This window comes from Panulirus ornatus, chromosome 57, assembly GCF_036320965.1.
Source record: "Panulirus ornatus isolate Po-2019 chromosome 57, ASM3632096v1, whole genome shotgun sequence".
Taxonomy (NCBI): domain Eukaryota; kingdom Metazoa; phylum Arthropoda; class Malacostraca; order Decapoda; family Palinuridae; genus Panulirus; species Panulirus ornatus.
Genome location: NC_092280.1, coordinates 21,379,676 through 21,399,428, shown reverse-complemented (window position 1 = coordinate 21,399,428; position 19,753 = coordinate 21,379,676). Strand labels below are relative to the sequence as shown.

Sequence of the window (19,753 nt, the reverse complement as noted above, 5' to 3'; positions counted from 1 at the left end):
TGTATTTAAATGGATGAAAGTGCTCTGCCACAGCTGCATCATGAAACTAAATGAGCACCCAGTTAATCCTACAAAGCAGTAATTAAGGCATGATTAATTGCATAACATATAATTTTCTTAAGAATTCAACTCTAGCATGATTTCAGAAACTAAGCATGTATACCTCAAAGTGTAAAATTATACTAACCAACTTTTCAGATGATTTACAAGACTAATATACTTTGTTTAATCCATAACTAACCAAACATATTTCTATATTAATCTTACTTTTGTCCCAAATGTTGCCAAGATGTACCCTTAGCCTGCCAAGTTGAATTTACAGTGTGAATGAGAGCTGATATCTTAATAATTCTACTAATAAATACTTAGTTTTAAAGTTAGAATACATACAGGATGCACTTAATGCATTAAGTTGCGTAGGTTAGGAATAAGGGTGTTGGTATAGAATTACTACTAAAAGGGGAGATAAAAATCAGAAACATTTTGAATATAAATAATGAAAGGAAGGCAGTAGTTGAAAAACAGAGCATAATGTGAAAACTGGCTGGAGAGGGGAATGGAGTTTACTAAAGCCTAATTATAGCTGTTTTAGAAAGAAGGAGGTAAGAAAGTCGAAAGATTACAACAGGAAGATTGCCAAAGCTGTAACAATATGGAATGGAATAGAGATTAGTCATCAGGTATGTCTGTCCAGTTAATACCATAGTATGAAAAAAAAAAAGATGTAACAAGAGAATGAGTCGGTGATTGCAAGTAGTTGAAAAAGATTTCTAGGAAGTGGATTAGCTGAAGAAATAAAGATGGAGTACAGAGGTGGTAAAGAGAAGCAGAGCGAATGGATAAGGAGAGTGTATCTGAATGAAGTAACTAGTAATACTCTAACAAAGAGAATGAAGGTAAGATGAACAGATGCAAGGGAACACAGAAGTATGAACAAGTAGGATAACAGTGAAGATGATTGCAGTGTAAAATGATCATGGTGTTTCCTGAAAGCCTTTTTCGCTATATAACGGTAGAAGGTGTAACTAAAATAAAATCTTAATAGACCTTGAAATTTATATCATAAGATGATGGTGGCAAGTATTTAAGTAAGACATTTACTCGCACAGATTTCATTTTATTATATGTGTTTAAAATTAAGGGTTAGTTATATTTCTAAATTCATGTTAACTACATCTATATTAAAAATGTAACTTTTCTAAAGTCTATCACAGATTTTGTTTTCAACACAGGTAACAAGTGCTTTGGGTGCTACTTACCTAGGAGCACAAAAAGCATGCTACGACATACCACGGGACTACAGTAAGAACGTTAATCCCTTCTTCAAATATATTCATCCAGTACCTCTGAATGTCTCCAGTCTTCCCTTTAAAACTGTATCAAAGAGTATCAACGCTAATAATCATGAAAATGGACATATTTGCTCAAATGGAGCAGCTATTGATATTGCAAATGGACAGATCAATGGAACAGAAAATGGCATTCATTCAAATGGCATTGCTAATGGGCGCAGCACATAAGTTTTGCCTACAGAACAAACAGAATACATTTTTGTATCCAGCATCAGCAAGAATTAGAAGACTGTATCTCTAATGCTTGTTCTGAGTGTTAAAAAGTTGTACATATTCTCTAGAACTTCTAGCTAACACATGGCAGTGTGGTAATCTTCCAGTGTTTTCCTCCCAGCAAACTTTGCTTACATCTTATTAATGTCAAGATATTGGTTTGCTGTTTAGAACAGAATTTCTTTTTCACTGTACATGCTTAATTATGTAGAGTATTTGAGTTTTAAATGAATTCAACAAAATATGTGAAATTCATGGTGGATACAAAAAACTACTGAATAACATTAAAACCAATGTTTGTAATATAAACAGACTATCAATATTTTGATGATACAAAATACAAGTACTGATTTCACTTCATATTGTGTAGTTTTTATGTACAGTGGCTCGTATTTTTTCTGTGATTAATAGAATATAAGCAAAGCTGTTCTTGCTGGTTAAGAATTTATATGCTGTAGTGGTAGTTTTACAAGAATTCATGTTTACAGTACTTTATACACTAAGGAATTTTATGATACTCCTAGTGTAGCAGAACAAAGTTTGTATCATAAAAGTTGATTACCCTCAGGATGAAACTTTCACACAAACTACAGGATTTCCTTGATTACTTTGTCAGTGTTTTCTGAAAAACACAATTTAATCAAAATGATGTTATCAAAAATAGGTTTTCCTATAGATACAATGCTATAAATTGGGGTTACATTCTTGGAAAACAAAATGTGAACTACTTCGTGGACAAACATGCCAAAAAATAATCCAAATGATCAGGAAGAATATATAGTAACAACAAATTACAGTAGTTAAAGAAATGCAAATAAAAGGTTCCTTCATTGAACTTCCTATATAATTTTTTCAAATCCTCTGATAAACTCTGCCTACTTCCTCCATAATTAACAGCATATTCACAAGCATCTGATATCAGAGTTCATCTTCCTGCTAAATATTGTACTTGACAACTATTCAACATTAATAGCTGGTGAAGCAACTTAAATTTTTCAGAATTCTTTGATCTTAACACAGTCTTTTATGACAGTCCTTATCACTGCTGCTGAAAATCAATGTAACCTAGTATGCAGACAGCATGTTCACAAGCTCCAGAGTGTTTGATAAGGTCTAATGAATTTTGGAGGTTACTGTTTTCCTCCAATTCTTTGATCTAAGGCTTCCAGAAGTCTTTACTTTGTCAGCTAAAATAAACAGCAAAACACTGTCACATCTTTGATGGAAATCAACATAACTTTCAAACAATGGCAATGTTATTAAAGAACTAGTGATTATAGTTCATTGGCATCAATGCAAAACAACAATTTTCAAAATTACTTTAATCAAGGGCTTTCTGTTGTTTGAATGCATAAATATTTTCAGCAATTGCAAGGGGGTCTATATCTTAGACCCAGCATCTACCACTTGCTCATAATTTTCTTATGTAAACAGAAGGATACTTCTGTATTTGATGTTATGTGTTATACAATTTTCCTATTCAGTTGGACAATTTACTGTACACAGAATATCTTTTGCGATAATCAAATTAATTCCCATAAGAGGTCCAAAAGAAGTCAATCACAGCACACCTCCTTTCACATTCAAACCTGAAAAACTTGATTTGTTTGAAGTATATGGTCTACATTTAATGTGTATGCTAGAGATCTTGCCTTCCCAGTTCCAGATATACCATTATTTTTGTTAATATTATTATTTTCACACCTCGCCATTTTCCACAGAAGCAAGTAACCCCATGAATAGATGAAACAGCCTTATTTGCTCATATCCAGTAACTAGCACACATACTATGCTGTTTTGTAAAAACTCCTCACTGCATATAAATACTTTTAGCTCATTTATTAGTAAGCTGAGGTTTGCATCTATCCCATTAGTCAGGAGTACGTAAAAGTAATGTCACAGGCTGCAAACCTTTCTTGCATCATTATCCCTAAGATGGTGAATTTGTTTATTGTACATGAATTTTCCCTAAAACCACTTCCAAGTTTCCAATATTAAAGGTTTGATGTCCATGTTAGCATGCTTTCAATCAAAGAGGACCATTTAAAAAGTTATGATAACTGTAATTAAAGATCTTCCTAGTATAGCTGAGGTATTTTCCATATGACAACTAAGCCATATGGCAGTACAGAGTCAGTTTACTATTTTCAAATCCAATTTTTCAGCTAGATGTTACCCCACATAATATTACAAATATGAAAAAAAAAATACTTTTGATACTGTATAGAGTGGAAGGTTATGTTCAGACAATGATACTGAAACTCATAACTTATTTCCAACATCTGTTGAGACACGAACTGCCATACGTTGTCAGGTATATGTCAACACTATTTCAATCTGAACAATGGATAAGTAAACATCTTTCTTACCAATACCCAGTGAAGCCTGAGGTAGCTTCCAAACCCTAGGGTATATTTTTTCTTGGAAGCAAGTCACATCCCATAACTGATACACTCTTAAGAGAATCAAACAAATGGTGAGTTGTGAAATGGTATTGAATGGTGTTACAGTGATCTTCCGTTGACCTTGTAAGAGTTCAGGGCTGTTTTTCCTCCGTTACTTTGTTATGCTTGTTCAAAACTACAGAGGTTATTACAATGATTACAGAAGAGGAGAATGATCTGCTAAGAACCAAACTAAAATCAGATGATATCAAAACTTAATATGTAAATTAAAGCACAACATTTTTAAGAGAAAGACAATCATAATAATTCTATAAGCCTTAGCAAACTTTATGTTCAGTAAAGTGTACTAATGATACTATACTAAGGTCTGTGTTTCAGTGATTTATCCACAGTGATGTATGTAATTACTATTTGTACAGTACTGAGAGAGAGTGTTCTACACTTGTGAGGCCCTATCTCTTAAACTTGTCCTGGTGGATGGATGGATAGAAACCTTCAAAATAGTAGGTATACTGCTTTCATTTAAACAAAATTTTGAATTAAAAGTCTCCCATTTCCCTTAGCAAAACTAAAATGACCCCTGAATACATGTACCATTCTTAACATATTTTCAAAAAATGTATTTTGGACATTATTTTCTGTGCTACTTAAGGGAACACAGTTATTTTGCTGATCATGTGACTCATCCATCCATCAGGATTACCTAAGATGTGCATGAATTGTTTAAATCAACATTTATGTATGAGTTAGTTATCTAAAATCTTTATTGTCAATATATGAGTGTCTGGTGCTGAAGATGAACTTCTATGTCACTGCATGTAAACAGTGATATATATCAGACCTTCAGGGTTGAGTAATAAAGGTTATAGGTAACAGGGAGGCTGCAGAATCAATGTTAGGAAGGAGGAGTACCTGTTTTTATTAAATTCCATTTTATTTGTTAAATTTTATGTTTTGAGTGTGAGGAATCAGATCTGTTATAAGAGTATTTTAAATATATATATTATGTAGATTAAATCTTTATCAATAACCTAATATATACTGATTATTTCATTAGGATATACAAACCATTTTTCTCTTTAGAATCTGTAAATGGTTTGATTTATATATATGCCTGGTGTCTGATTTTATCATTGTAGTAATAACAGTAATAATGGAAGCGGTGAATTCAGGGGGTGTCTAACCTTACAGGCCAGTCTGAGCCAAGGTGATGTGATAAACTCCCATTTATCTGTGATCTCAGACAGCCAGAAAAACCAAAACAGTAGCACCACTGTTGCAAGTCAATATACTGAAACCAAAATCACTCCAACCACTGCACAAAATTTTAAAAAAATTGTGAACTTATTTAAATCAATATCATCATATAACACACTTTTCCATGAGTCATAAAATTTGGAGATGAAAAACAGGGTGGGGGAGGGGGCAAAGGTTTTGGGAGCACTGAAGAATGTGTGGAGAGAGAATGTTAACCGGGGGGATGTGGAGAAATAGTAGTCCAAACCATATTATATGTATGCAAGACATGGGTTACAGATAAGGATGTGTGGAGGAGGAAGGATATATTGGAAATTAAATGTTTGAGGACAATATGTGATGTGAGGTGCTTGATCAAGTAATGAAGGGAAAGAGAGATATGTGGTAATAAAAAGAATGTGGTTGAGAGATCAAAAGAGGGTGTGTGGAAATGAGAATGAACGAGGAAAGGTTGACAAAGAGGATATATGTGTCAGAAGTGAAGGAAACAAGGAGAATGGGGAGACCAAACTGGAGTTGGAATGATGGAATAAAAAGACTTTGAGCAATCAGGACCTGAACATGCAGGAGGATGAAAAGCGTGCATAGGATATATTGAATTGGAACAACGTTGTGGTTGATGTGCCATCAATGCACTGAAAAAGGGTATGTGAAGTGTTTAGGGTAAACAATGGATAGGTCTGTAGAGCCTGGTTGCAGATAGGGAGCTGTGGTTTTGGTGCATTACACATGACAGCTAGAGAATGGACGAACAGATGTGGCCTTTCTTCATTTGTTCTTGGTGCTACCTTGCTAACACAGGAAATGGCAATCAAGTAGAGGGAAAAATGATGTCATAAACATGCATTAAAACATTTAACTCTATAAATTACCTCCAAGTACAAATGTGGCATTTGCAATGTGATCGCCAACTATGTATCTTGTTTGATGTGAAGGAACAATATATGGCACCGGGCCACCTGCACTCTATGTCAAAACGAAAACTGGATTAATTTACGCGATATTATAGTGTGAGTCCTATTGATTTATGTATAATACTAATTTTTAATGTATATAAGCAACACAGAATGGCACAGGAGAAAATACTTCAAAAAATATTTCTCAGTAATGTATTCCCAACATTCTGTAACATTAATATTTCCTAGTAATGTATTCCACTTATTCTAAAACAATGTCTAATGTACAGTTTGCTTCATTAACAGTAGTTTTACATATAGCAACACTTTTCAGGAATGTACCTACTATGTCAATTGAGGAGCCCCTGTGCATTTAAGTGTCATTCATTAAAGTTTTCCTGATCTCCTATGAATAAAGTATATATCTCATTTTTCTCTTGTTCAAGGCAGTGCTTATTCTCTCTTTTACATAGAAAATTCATGTAACTAGCACCATAAAGGTCCTGTGGTGCTTGTTAATGGGTGGGAGCAGTAGTGGTAGTTGAAGTAATAGTATTATCTCATTTTTTGCCTTTTTGTGTCCTTATATAAAACTTATTTGGGCCAGCCATTTTCTTTACTTTTATTCCATTTAGTGCTAATAGTATATCTTCATCATTCATTTCAATATATTCCAAAACGTTTTTCCCTCTTAGCAATGGAATTGGATTCAAGGCATGAGCTATGTTTTTCGTTGTGAATGATGCAAAAAATCATATAAAATCTTGCCATGGCTTAACCGTCTTAAATCAAATTACCATTTTCAGCAATTAATGGCACAACTCTTGCTTTTAGAATAAAAAAAATCAGGGTTTCTTTTGCTATTTTCAGCAATGTACGCTTCATACATGTTGAACCTCTTTAATTTGGCAACTTTGGGACCTGGCCATTACCAGACAATAGAAAATGCCAGAAACAGAAACTGACCCCTTGTAAATGTTTGCCCAACTCCTAATCTTGCAAGCTCAATCCACATAAATATAACTGCATTTTCAAAGGTAGAACAAAGCTTAAAACAGGAAAAAATACAACCATCAATGCTTCCAAACAAGGTTTCTATTGTTACATAACATCAAAAGTACCTCCAGATGGAAACTCCACAATATCTTGAGCAAGGGTTTTTCAAGGCATATGATGCCAATACTGGGCAGATTCATCAGCATTATAAACTTGTTCTAGGACTATGTTTTCCACTGCCACTACCTGTGCAAAATCAACCACAAACCTTGTCATAGATTTGTGATGAGTAGTTAATGTAATGAAAGACCAGAGGTTGGTAGTTGGCTTTGGTTGACTTGTTACTATTGCATCAGTCCTTGCCAGGAAGCCAGCTTGTACACTTTCTCGCCCTGTACATATTGTCATTGGTTGTTCAATAGAGGAGCTTTATCGATTCTTTTAATATGACCTTACACTACAAGCTTCCATGTCAGTACTATGCTTTCATCTGCACATACTATGTACTTAAATTCCATGTCTCCACTTTAGACCTGTGTAACCATCCTTACGAATATTCAGTCATAGTCTAGCTTTAGTTCTCTATGAAAAATTTTGGCCTCCTTGATAAGCATCTCCCCAGAAATGCCCACACCATTATGTGGGAGCTTAAACCACTTTATAACTGCACTGTCTAATTTTGTGCTCCTGGCACCTTTCAAATTTTTCTGAAACTAACTTTTCTGGCTTTCACTTTCAGCAAAAATCTAAATATAAGAAATTAACTGGACAGTTAATTAGCTTAGCTGCAGTGAAGACAAATTTTGGCACCTTAGTGCTGCTAACAGCCCTGCCCCAGTGGAAGATCCACGGACTAATGGCATCAGATTCAAATCGTACCAGACCATGGGAGCTGCATGACCACAGAGTGCTGGACTAGGGAGGTACAACCTGTACTGACAGACATTTGCTTTGATGCATGAGTCTCCTAGTTTCTCTTCGCAAATTTATGTAATTTGCTACATAATGTTGGTCACTGGTCTCTTTGAGTTTGTTATGTGTGACTTTCTAGAAAGCAAAACACTTCTTTCTGCACATATTTCTTTTTATTATACCTATTCACTATCTCCCACATTAGTAAGGTAACACCAAGGAAGTGATGACAAAAAAGGTCTCATTTGCTTACATCCATTTTCTAGCTGTTATGTATAATAACCTGACATCATAGCACCTTATCCAAAACCAAGCCCCATAGACCTTTCTACCTGTCTACTTCATATGCCTTGGTTCAATTCACTGAGAGCATGTCGCCCGTGTATACCATATCGCCCCCTGTAGACCATATTGCCCCATTTTACTTCATCCCATGCATGTCTTTCACCCTCCTGCATGTTTGGGTCCCTGAGCACATATGAGTAACTCAATTACTTACTTCCTGTCCCAAAAGTCCCTTCTACCTTTATGAGGCTCTTATGGCACTGAGAAAACCAGCCACACCCACTTGTCAAACCATGGGTCACAAAATGCAGGGATGTGTGTCTACTTGCATAGAGTGCAGGGTAAATGATTAATGTTTGGTGTCTTCTTTGTGGTAGGTGCATCATGGGCATGAAGGATCTTAGGATATGTTGAAACAGTGGTTGTAGTGTTGGTGGGATGGGTGATGACCAGAACATAGGTGAGGAAGTATGACTTGAGTTAGGATGGGTGTATGTCTGGAGGGGTGAAGTTCACGACTGAATTGGGAGGACAGATGTTTAGAGCTTAACTGGTTATTTCAATATGTATAAGTTTTGTCAGTATTTTACTTGCAGTGCAAGCTAGGCTATAATCCTTTTATTCCTATCTTGGGGTTGGTGGTTAGTTTTTGAGCAGTTTGGGTGGGAGGGGTCAAGTTCTGCTACAGAGAACTGAGTGCCAAATATTTTGGGGTGGGATTGTATTAGGAGGAACTTTGTTTCATTTAGTAGGTGCTGAGTATATGTGGTTGCTAGGCAGCCAGAGATCGTTCTGTTCTATGAAGACTACTTTGTGTGGTTTGCAATTTTATTATAACTGCTTTCAATACGGTGAAAAAACCAGACATGACATGCAGTTTAAAGTGAAGCAGTTGAATTATTTATAGAGGATGTTAAGGGATTCTTTTCTTTATCCAAAATTGGTGCCCATTGTTGTTCTGCAGGCATTTAATATGTATACTACTTGTGATACTGGTGTTTGAGGTGAATGATATGTGTGTCATATGTGACGCCTAGAATGGCTGATCTTTTGTTCAGTGGGAGTGTTAGTCCATTCAAGGGGATTGGAGAGAATGAGTTGGATCTGCATCTGTCTGGGGTTAAAAGAGTAACAAGAATTATGTGGAGATGCAGACATCCTGTTCTGGGTGAGCCATTGTTTCAAGTGTGTTAAATAGCAACGAGTGTTTATAGATGTTATTGTGGTAGCAGGGTGTTGTGAGGTTGTCTGTATATGAATGGACCTTCATGTTGTGGTTTAATGGGAGGTCATGTGGGAAGAGATTATGAATTGAAGAAAGAAGTGCTCCCTCGGAATTTCCACTGTAGGGTTAAACAACAAAAAATAGTGTTAGGTATGGTTGTCAGTCCAAAGCACTATATATCCACCTCAAAAGCTTTGGTCATTAGAGCTGACTGAGCATCTTAATCTATTGGCCTGCCCCATCCAGTGGCAGCTGATATGTTATATTCTGATTCTCTTTACCTGTATTCAGTCCTGACAAGGTAATCATACAAAAGTGACTGACACTGCAAATTTTCCATTTCCTTGTAGTTTTACCTGCAATATGGAGTACATAAAGTATTCAGCACAGGTAGAATATGGAGTTCCCCTGGGGCTACTTTGGTAAGGTAAAGCCAGGGACTTAGGAGGAATGGGGTAAATGCTTGGTTAAGTTGCAACCATTTCTATCTGTCCATCTATATATATCTCTAATATATATGGCCACAGCAATAGTCTCCATAATTAATGAAGTCCAGTGCCACTTCTTAGCCTTTAGTGCTTCACCCTTAACAGGCCACTGCCAGAAGGAAAACTCTAGCTCAGTGTATGCAGTGGCTCCTACCTAATGTTACTACTGACTACTTCTATCTAATGCTCCTGCCCAATTTTCTTACCTATTGCTTCTACCTACAGTCTCTAAATAAAGCTCCTGCCTAAATGTTCCTACCTACTACTTCTATCTTTTGTTCCTACCATCCTACCGAATGGCAGGGATAGTGAATAGTGCTCACCGCAGGATAATCTAGATTTATGAAGAATGAGCTGTGTGAGTTGAGTGTTGTCAAGTGTCATAAGACAAGGAGACTGCATGTTTGTGGACAAAATGCCAGATGTCCATGTGTGGGTGAGACAGAAAGAAAAGACAGCTACCTGGGCCAGAAGCATGCAACTTGACAACCACTAAAGAGCTGGCTCACTATGCAGCCATCACTAACCCTCCTATTACTCAAGTGGTTAGTACTGGTAATATGCCTCCATGATCATTAGCTGCCTACCAACTACTACCTACCAGCAACCGTGTCCTCATTAGTTAACATCATTCATAACAGAACTTATCAGCTGGGCACAGCATACTTGTAATTCTAAACTGTTTCCCTAAACGTGTAAGGAATAAATGCCACAGCAAGTGTAAGCAGATGCACGCTGTTTACATTGAGAGGAAAATTCTTTTTAAACTAATAAACATCTTATTTTCTAATTTACCTTTAAATTCTAATCTTTCAAAATATATGTAATTACTTTCCAATTAGTCTAGTCTTGCTTCTTTGTATTATGCTTAGATCCTACCACAGAAGCAGTGTTTTTAACAAAATCAAAATATGAGAATCTATTAATGAACACTTTATTGATGTTACACTAATGATAAAAAGTACAGATGTATCCTATTCTAACATGTCCCAGTTTGGTCAATGAAAATATCACCAAAGCTGTCATATCTTTCTTCTTTCTCCTTGAGTTTTTTCATTTTCTCCTCCTCAGTTTTACCTTTCATTTTCTTCTTAGTTTTATCTGAAATTCGATAAAAGGGTGCTCCTTAAATACATACAATTATGGAAATGACAAAAACTCATGAATAAACCATGATGTTGACTAAAGGTCATTAAATCCATATATCCATCTGCTGTTTGAAATTTGCCTGCATTAAAAAGATTTTTTGTCTTCAACTCCCTTCCCAAGTGCATACAGTTGGTCAATTCACTTCTGCTTCAACACGCACAAAAATATACACACACTTATGGGCCTCTGTGGTGTAGTAGTTAGCATCACTGACCACAAGTCAACATGGGCCTGCTTGGGGATGGATCCACCTAGGATCAAACACTAGGTTTGGAAGTTGGACTACAACCAGCTAAGGCATTCATTCTCTCCTTAACACTGCTTGATAAATGGGTACTTGGATTAGGCTGGGGTATGCAGGTATGCATGATATCAATTTGTGTTTTACTTGGAGAGAAATTTACTCTCTTTCCCCATTTCTTAACCTTGTATATATCTACCATGTCTTTACTCCTCTGTATGTATGTACACACACACACATGCAACTCAGCCTAAGACACGTAAAGACAATTTTTATATATAAAAAGTTTAGAGACAAGGCAACCAGAGCGTAAAAGTCTCCCCATAACAGACAAATAGTAATCACACATACTGAACAATATTTCAAGAGATGTAGGGATACAGCAAACAGAGGAAATAGCTTGAAGTCAAATAATAAACTTGTTCAAAAAGATGTAAAAAGTACTTTTATAATAGATGAGTAGTGGATGAATGGAAGAGAATGAGTGAGGACATGGTTAATGCAGACAGTATACATAAATTCAAGAAGCTGTATGAAAGTATAGAATGTACAAGAGCTAGGGTTCCACAAATAATACAAATAGGTAATTACACGGAAAGCCTGATTAAGAAGCCAAAGCTACAGGGTAAACTACTTCACTGGGATGAGGATTACCTATGTGGTAAGGAACAAAGGATATAAGGGGCAATTCTTGCAGTGGGCTAAGGTTACAAGTGGAATGTTACTGATCTTAGTCCTGGATACACTGCTATTCTTGATATATGTAAATGACTTGCCAGATGGACTTAATTTGTACCAAGGAGTGAAAATGATTACATCAACTTAATGAATCATTAAATAGGTAGCAGCCATCAGCTGATGTTAATGTGTAAAGTTTCAGCCAGCCACTGGGTGGGGGCAGCACCTTATGGGGCCATGGTGCTACTCCCTGGTTAGGGAGGGATCTTCAAAACATTTGTTGAAAACCAGTGGGAAAACCCAGTTGTCACAGCTAACTGCCATTTGATATCTCAGGATTATCTGTTATTGTGGCACAAGGGTTAAAAAGATAATAATGTTACCCAATAATACACCTATCCCTTGTGATAGGAAAGAAAGAATATTACCCAAATATCTCCATGTCTGAGTTGAATACTAAGTGGGGCAGAAGCCAAGGGACTGAAAATCCTTCCTCTCTTGAGTTATTCCTCCCTATATGTACCATAATTTTCTAAACAGACATAAAAGGAGCCGAGTAAGGATTTCTCTTCAAAAGCTCAATTCCTGGCACTACTTTGATGGTATGAAAAAATTATAATAATCTAGATGCAACCTTTACCAACAAATCTGAAACCCCTTCAATACATAACATCATGAACATCCAATTACTCTCTCATTGTAAAAATATAGCCAAATAACCCTTCTAGCTACCAGTTATATCTGAGGGGAAAAAAATTTCAATTCTCAACATTTTGAATCTGTTCTAAGAGTAACTAGAATTAGTCAGGTGAATATCTATGCTACACATACTCCACGCACTATACATTCCCATATTCATAGAGTTCTGGGCAAATTACAATAACTTTTAAGTAAAAAGAAGAGCTGCAACTTATTACACATAAGAAAAGTATCCATTATCTACTACAATGTTAGCATGATTTACCAACACCTACAGAAACATAAACATTACCATCATCCCTTTACTTGATCAATTAATTCATTATTCATTGTCTATGTGAGTACTTACCATAACTGCTTAAAAGATATTCTTACCTTCACCATCTTCCTTTAATAAGTCATCAAACATTTTCCTCTTCTTATCTGTTTTGTCTATCAGTTGCTCCCAATCAGATCTGTTTCCTCTTTTGAATAGGTCCACCTAGAAAAAATGAGCTATACTGCAGTTCAAAAAGATTATATGCTGAAAACTAATGTCTTTAAATCAATTAGCCTTTTCCACCGGAACAAGGTAATACCAGGAAAGATAAATAAACACTCTAATTTGCAAACACCTGGTCTCTAATTGTCACGTATGATGTAACGAAACCAGATTCTACTATCCACAGTCAAGCTCCACAGATTACTAAAAAGTTTACAATGACTACTCCATATGCTGTGATTCAGCCCCTTTAACACCATCATCCCTATATACTGCATCATGGCAATTCTTTCTATCTTAACACATACATCTCAGCCTTTTAAATGTTCTGGTCCTAAAACCCAAGAACCTTCTTTATTCCATTCTTCCATCTCTCACTCAGTCTCCCCTCACTTGCAAATCATCTTTCTCAGATATGTTTCCATTTATGACTACTTTGACTTTTAGTAAAAAAATTCTTTGGCCCATTAATGATTTTTCCTTTTATATTTTGACTTGCTACTTTCTTTAGCAACACTCTATACTTTATCAAATGCTTTTGATAATTCAAGAAAAAGTTTATATTCTTTTCATATTCTTTACAAACTTTTACTCAGGATAAAACTATGCTGTCCTTCATTAATGAATCTGTTTGAAATAAGATGTTCCATTACGTGTCTTTCATTACTCTATCAAATACTTATTGTGTGCAAAACTTGGCAAACTGGTCTCTATTGTTTCACTAGTGCTTTGGATCCTCTTTTGTGAATTGGTTTTATGTATGCCATTTTGCACATAACTGCTATGCTTGTTTGGTCAATGCCTTGCCTCAGCAGCATTGTATGATGTTCTCTTGTTTCTTTCACCTTCTATAAAAAGAATGTCTGAGAGAGCTGACCAGGGTGTGATGAAGTGGTTTGGACATGAAGAGAGGGCAAGAAAAATGAGTGACTAAAAGTATACAGGATAAAAGTGGAAGGAGCAATGGGGAGGGAGAAACTAAGAATGAGAGGATAGGATGTTGTGAAAGAAGCTTCAATTATCAGGGCCTGAACATTCACAAGGGTAAAAGGCAAGAAGGGGATGGAGCAAAATGGTGCAATGTGGTATAAAGGGGGTGAAGTGTTGTTAAGGCCTGAATCAGCTTCAAATGATGTGGTCAATGAAAACCATGGAATGGTCTGGGTGGCTTGGTCACAGATGCAGGCTCTGGTTTCAGTTTCTTGTACATGACAATAGAGTGGATGTGAGCAAATGAGGCCATTCTTCATCTGGTCCCAGTGTTACCTTGCTAATGTGGAAGACAGTAATGTATCAAAAAATCCATTTCAAAGAAATTCATTTTGATTAACGTATTTCATGAAGCTGACAGTAAAACTGCTCCAACTAATGCAAAAGGGGCTACAGTTCCAGACACTTACTTTGAAATTGGTAAAAATGATGATACCAAATGGACTCCCCTTCAATTTAAGCTCATCCCCAAGTAGTTCACTACACATCCGTGTTCTCAGCTTGATACCTGCCACTTTCCATAATGCTTCCAAACTCCGTGAGCCATGTTTGGAGCATGCAAGTGAAGAATACATTCCCTATAAAAAGAATTAATAGAATGTATCAGTAAAATATGAAATCTACTACAATAAAAATGATAACTGTCATATCTGTAAGATATTTTCCCATCTCATGCAAGATGCTCATTCACAGGGACTTAGCAACCATATAGTAACCCACCCCAAATTATGTCATGATGCATAAGTAAGGAAGCACTAAGTAGCCATTCCCATCATTCAACGACTGCTAGCATCTGCACCCTTGGCCAGTTACTGTTAGGAACAACAAAATAGTCTTTTGGAAGGGAAAGGAGAATAAAGAGGGTTTACCTGTTTATAGACATAATTTTTATTCTTAAAACCCTAAATTTCTTTCCAATGGTCAAAGCCCCATAAGCATCTTGGTGTATGACCATATACTTAAAGAAAGACACATGAAAAACTTATGTAAGCTTATCCCTAGCAAAGGTCTGGCCCATTTCTGGATCATTCTCTTTCGAAAATGGCATACCCAAAGCCATACAAGGGAAATAAACCAGATCCAAAGAGAAACACTGCCAAACAAACAGAAATGCTGTCATACAAAAGTTTTCCTTGAATGCCAAAGATCCCTTCCTACTGATTTCACAACACAATGGATTCCTAAAAAACCTATGGAACATGCCAATTTCCTATAATTAGAGGCTATAGCACAAAGCCAAGGATGTGAAAGAGTACCAACTCCTCAATTCAGTCAGAAACATTTCCTACCCCTAACAAATATTTTTTTTTTTTTTTTTTTGTCGCTGTCTCCCGCGTTTGCAAGGTAGCGCAAGGAAACAGACGAAAGAAATGGCCCAACCCACCCACATACACATGTATATACATACACGTCCACACACGCAAATATACATACCCATACATCTCAATGTACACATATATATACATACACAGACACATACATATATACACATGCACACAATTCACACTGTCTGCCTTTATTCATTCCCATCACCACCTCGCCACACATGGAATAACATCCCCCTTTCCCTTCATTTGAGTGTGCGAGGTAGCGCTAGGAAAAGACAACAAAGGCCCCATTCGTTCACACTCAGTCTCTATCTGTCATGCAATATTGCCCGAAACCACAGCTTCCTTTCCACATCCAGGCCCCACATAACTTTCCATGGTTTACCCCAGATGCTTCACATGCCCTGATTCAATCCATTGACAGCACGTCGACCCCAGCATACCACATCGATCCAATTCACTCTATTCCTTGCTCGCCTTTCACCCTCCTGAATGTTCAGGCCCCTGATCACTCAAAATCTTTTTCACTCCATCTTTCCACCTCCAATTTGGTCTCCCACTTCTCCTCGTTCCCTCCACCTCCGACACATATATCCTCTTGGTCAATCTTTCCTCACTCACTCAAATATATCATGGACAAAACACATACACACTGAAAACCCGACAAGCACTAAACAACTGACCTCCCAACAAAGTCGTAAACTCTAACCCACCAGATATAAAACCATCAGAAACTACATTCCCCAAACAAACACAAGTCACATACTCACTTAAATTCTGGGCATCCTCCATCACTGCAAAACTACAAACACTATTTCAACATATCACAACACCCTTCATACCCATAATGCAACTACCAAAAGGAAGACATAGAACACTTACTACCAAATAACCCTGCACTCTCTGCACATAGATACACACACAATATCTCCAACACCTATGACCTGAGGTCCTAACCAGTTGATGTGGCAAGCTTCCTGAGAGCTGTTGGAGCCTCATAAGAATAGAAGGGACTTCTGGGTCAGAAAGTTAAAGTGTAATGAAAAAATATGAATATATATGGTGTGGAAAGAAAGCTATCTCAAAATACAACTTATCAAATATGAAATATTTGATGGTATTCACTTACCTGATATCTCCATATCAGTTTATCTTGGGATTTGGACCCAACAAAAGGGCCTGAGGTGAAGGCATCAATTACATGAGAACCCCGTGGGTCACATGCCATGAGACGGAGGTTTGCTGAATCCATCATGAGTAAACTCTTCACTACCTGAAAATTATCATAATCAAGTAGATCCAAATATCTCAAAAGTATACAGAACAGGTGAAAAAATAAAATGAACAAGTAAATAAATAAATAAAGATATACAACGAATGATTATTCAACTGTGCAAGCTATAATGTGGCTATTAACCCCCTTTTTGTGTTGTTCAAAATCATGCATCTTATGAGGAAAGAACTGAACCAGGGCATGTGAAATTTCTAAGGTAAACCACGGAAAGGTGAGTGGGGCCTGAATGTGAATAGAGAGCTGTGGTTTTGGTGCATTACACATGACAGCCTCTTTGTCAATCTTTCCTCATTCTCTCCATATGTCAAAAAAATTCCAGCACACCCTCTTCTGCTCTCTCAATCACACTCTTTTCATTTCCACACATCTCTCTTACCCTTTCATTACTTACTCGATCAAACCACATTGTCCTCAAACATTTCATTTCCAACACATCCACCCTCCTCCGTAAAACCCTATCTATAGCCCATGCCTTGCAACCACATAACATTTTTAGAACTACTATTCCTTCAAACATACCCATTTTTGCTCTTCGAGATAATGCCTTCTCCTTCCACACATTCTTCATAGCTCCAAGAACCTTCGCTCCCTCCCCCACCCTGTGAATCACTTCCACATCCATGGTTCCGTCTGCTGCTAAGTCCACTCCCAGATGTCTAAAACACTTCACTCCCTCCAATTTTTCTCCATTCAAACTTACATTCCAATCAACTTGTCCCTCAACCCTAGTGAATCTGATAACTTTGCTCTTATTCACATTTACTCTCAACTTTCCTACCTACATCTGAAAAAGCTGGCACTTTGTATACAAATATACTGTCACCCATAGCTCTAATAATTCGACGGAAAAATCCTAAATCTTCCCAAGTACCCATGGATTACCATGGATGGAAAAGTTAAACTGTTTGAATAGGCTGGTTCTCTTTACCAGAACTCATAAAGATAAAACGTTACTCACAACTCTCATTAGTCCATGTAAATATCCATTAAATTTTCAGTTACTAACTGATTACTAAGGTGGGATGATGCTGCATGCTTTCAGGTGAAGGATGGTGTACAGGATACTAAGTATGTGCTAAGTTTAAAATTGGAAGCAGCATGCTAAGATCTATAAGCCTTGTATTTTTCTCCAGTTTAGATGTCTATGATATACTGAATGCGAATGGCTGTCTCTGTTTAATTAGCACGTAATCTTTTTTTTTAACATCTTTCCTAAATTTTGTTCATCATGGGGAAATATCTCTTACTCCTGGCCAGCACTTAAAGGATTAAACAGAATTACTTGCTTGCATCAACAGAAAGTGAGAAATTTAAAAAGTTCGGAGAGAAAACATCACAATAAAATCTAGAAACATGCCAAACATAGCATAAAAATCCCAAAAGCAAAAATAGCCACATAAAATACTAATCAAATTTACTGAAGAGATTAGTTTCTGCATTTTTGTAGTGAGTTTGAAGTATGAAGAAAACTCTTTTCAGCTTCTCAAAGAGGCTGGATACCCATATGGAAGGAGTGATTTAAACATTGATTAAACTGTTCTTACAGCCTAATTTCCTCATCTTCTCACTAATCTGGAATCAAAACCATCTTATTTAGTGAATGACTCAAACCTGGAGCTTCAGTGAAGTTAACCACTTCAAAAGAATATGCATACTAAAAGATGTTGCCCTTCAGTGGTAAGCTTTGGACGTATGGAAAATCTAATTATGTAATCATAAATGCTGGTAACTACCTAAAAGCAGCCATTTATTGATGTGTTTTTTGGGGCAATTTCTTACATATTCTTTTCTTTTTTCCTAGATGTATTATTCATTATTAAAAAATACATTATAGCACAGACAGTAGTACCTTGATGGGCTTCTCAAAACAAAGTAGTTCTTGGATAGTCAGGGTTCCCTGCAAAGAGACAGGAGGCAATTTCCCCTCCGAGCGTTGGGTTTCATACGCATCAAATGGTAACATCCACAGCAGCAATGGAACAAGATGAATCTGCAGCCTTTCTGGCTCCCAACATTGAAGTAACTGCATTATTGCCTGGGTAAAACCAAATAACTCCATCTTAACAACAAAACATGTATAAAGCATGATATTCTTAAAATTCAGGATGGTTTCTATCACAATCTTTCTTAAAGTAATGCTACTGTATTCTGTTGTATTTTAAATAAAATATTTGCCATTTGCTATACACACTAACATGACTTAAAAGATGATGTACATTTCCATTCTCATACTTCATATTGATGATGAAAAGAAAAGATAACTTCCTACATTTCCAAGCCCCTCATTTCAATAATAGCTACCCTCATGTATGTTTTACTTCCACTAATAAAGTTTGCAACAGCATTCAATGATATCACATGTACATTACTGAATCAAAACATGTTAAGTCCATTTCTATTCACTTTATCATATACATTCTGAAAACCCAAAAATACAAAGCAATCTTTTTCTCTTTTCTTAGCCTCCAGAGCTTTTTCTATACCATGTTTTAAGGATTACATATCTAAACCTTCTCACATGCCTTAGTCCTTTTACCACATCAATTGTAATCTTACCAATTACAGAGAGAAGTTTTACCTTTTAATGTTCTTTATCTCTTTACTCTTATTCTTACCTTTTTGATATCAGTGCCTCCATACTTAATCAAGACACCCCTGACCTCTAATATATCCAAACCAATCATTTCTTTTCTTTCATATTTGTTTGCCATTTCCTTTGTTAGCTAAGTAGTGCCTGGAATAAAGAAAAGGTCATATTCACTCACATCTATTTTCTAGCAGTCAAGTGTGAATCCACCAAAACCACAGACCCCTATCCACAGCCAGGCTCCACAGAACTTTCCATGGTTTCCCTCACCTGCTTT

General features: G+C 36.5%; 2 protein-coding genes across 3 annotated transcripts in view; one reads left to right on the top strand and one right to left on the bottom strand.

The window, feature by feature from the left end:
- Window positions 1-4,987, top strand: part of Nagk (N-acetylglucosamine kinase) — a 90,406-nt gene extending 85,419 nt beyond the window's left edge. For both annotated transcript variants that reach the window (XM_071694635.1, XM_071694636.1), the window contains exon 9: window positions 1,233-4,987. In XM_071694635.1, coding sequence (XP_071550736.1) covers window positions 1,233-1,520 — 288 coding nt within the window. In that variant the 3' untranslated portion in view covers window positions 1,521-4,987. The remainder of the gene's footprint in view (window positions 1-1,232) is intronic.
- Window positions 4,988-10,947: 5,960 nt separating this feature from the next.
- Window positions 10,948-19,753, bottom strand: part of LOC139766245 (nucleolar protein 9) — a 36,049-nt gene continuing 27,243 nt past the window's right edge. Inside the window, 5 exon segments of the mRNA XM_071694605.1 lie at window positions 10,948-11,130; window positions 13,172-13,277; window positions 14,678-14,845; window positions 16,725-16,868; window positions 18,739-18,924. Of these exon segments, the coding sequence (XP_071550706.1) occupies window positions 11,009-11,130; window positions 13,172-13,277; window positions 14,678-14,845; window positions 16,725-16,868; window positions 18,739-18,924 (726 nt within the window). The 3' untranslated portion in view covers window positions 10,948-11,008.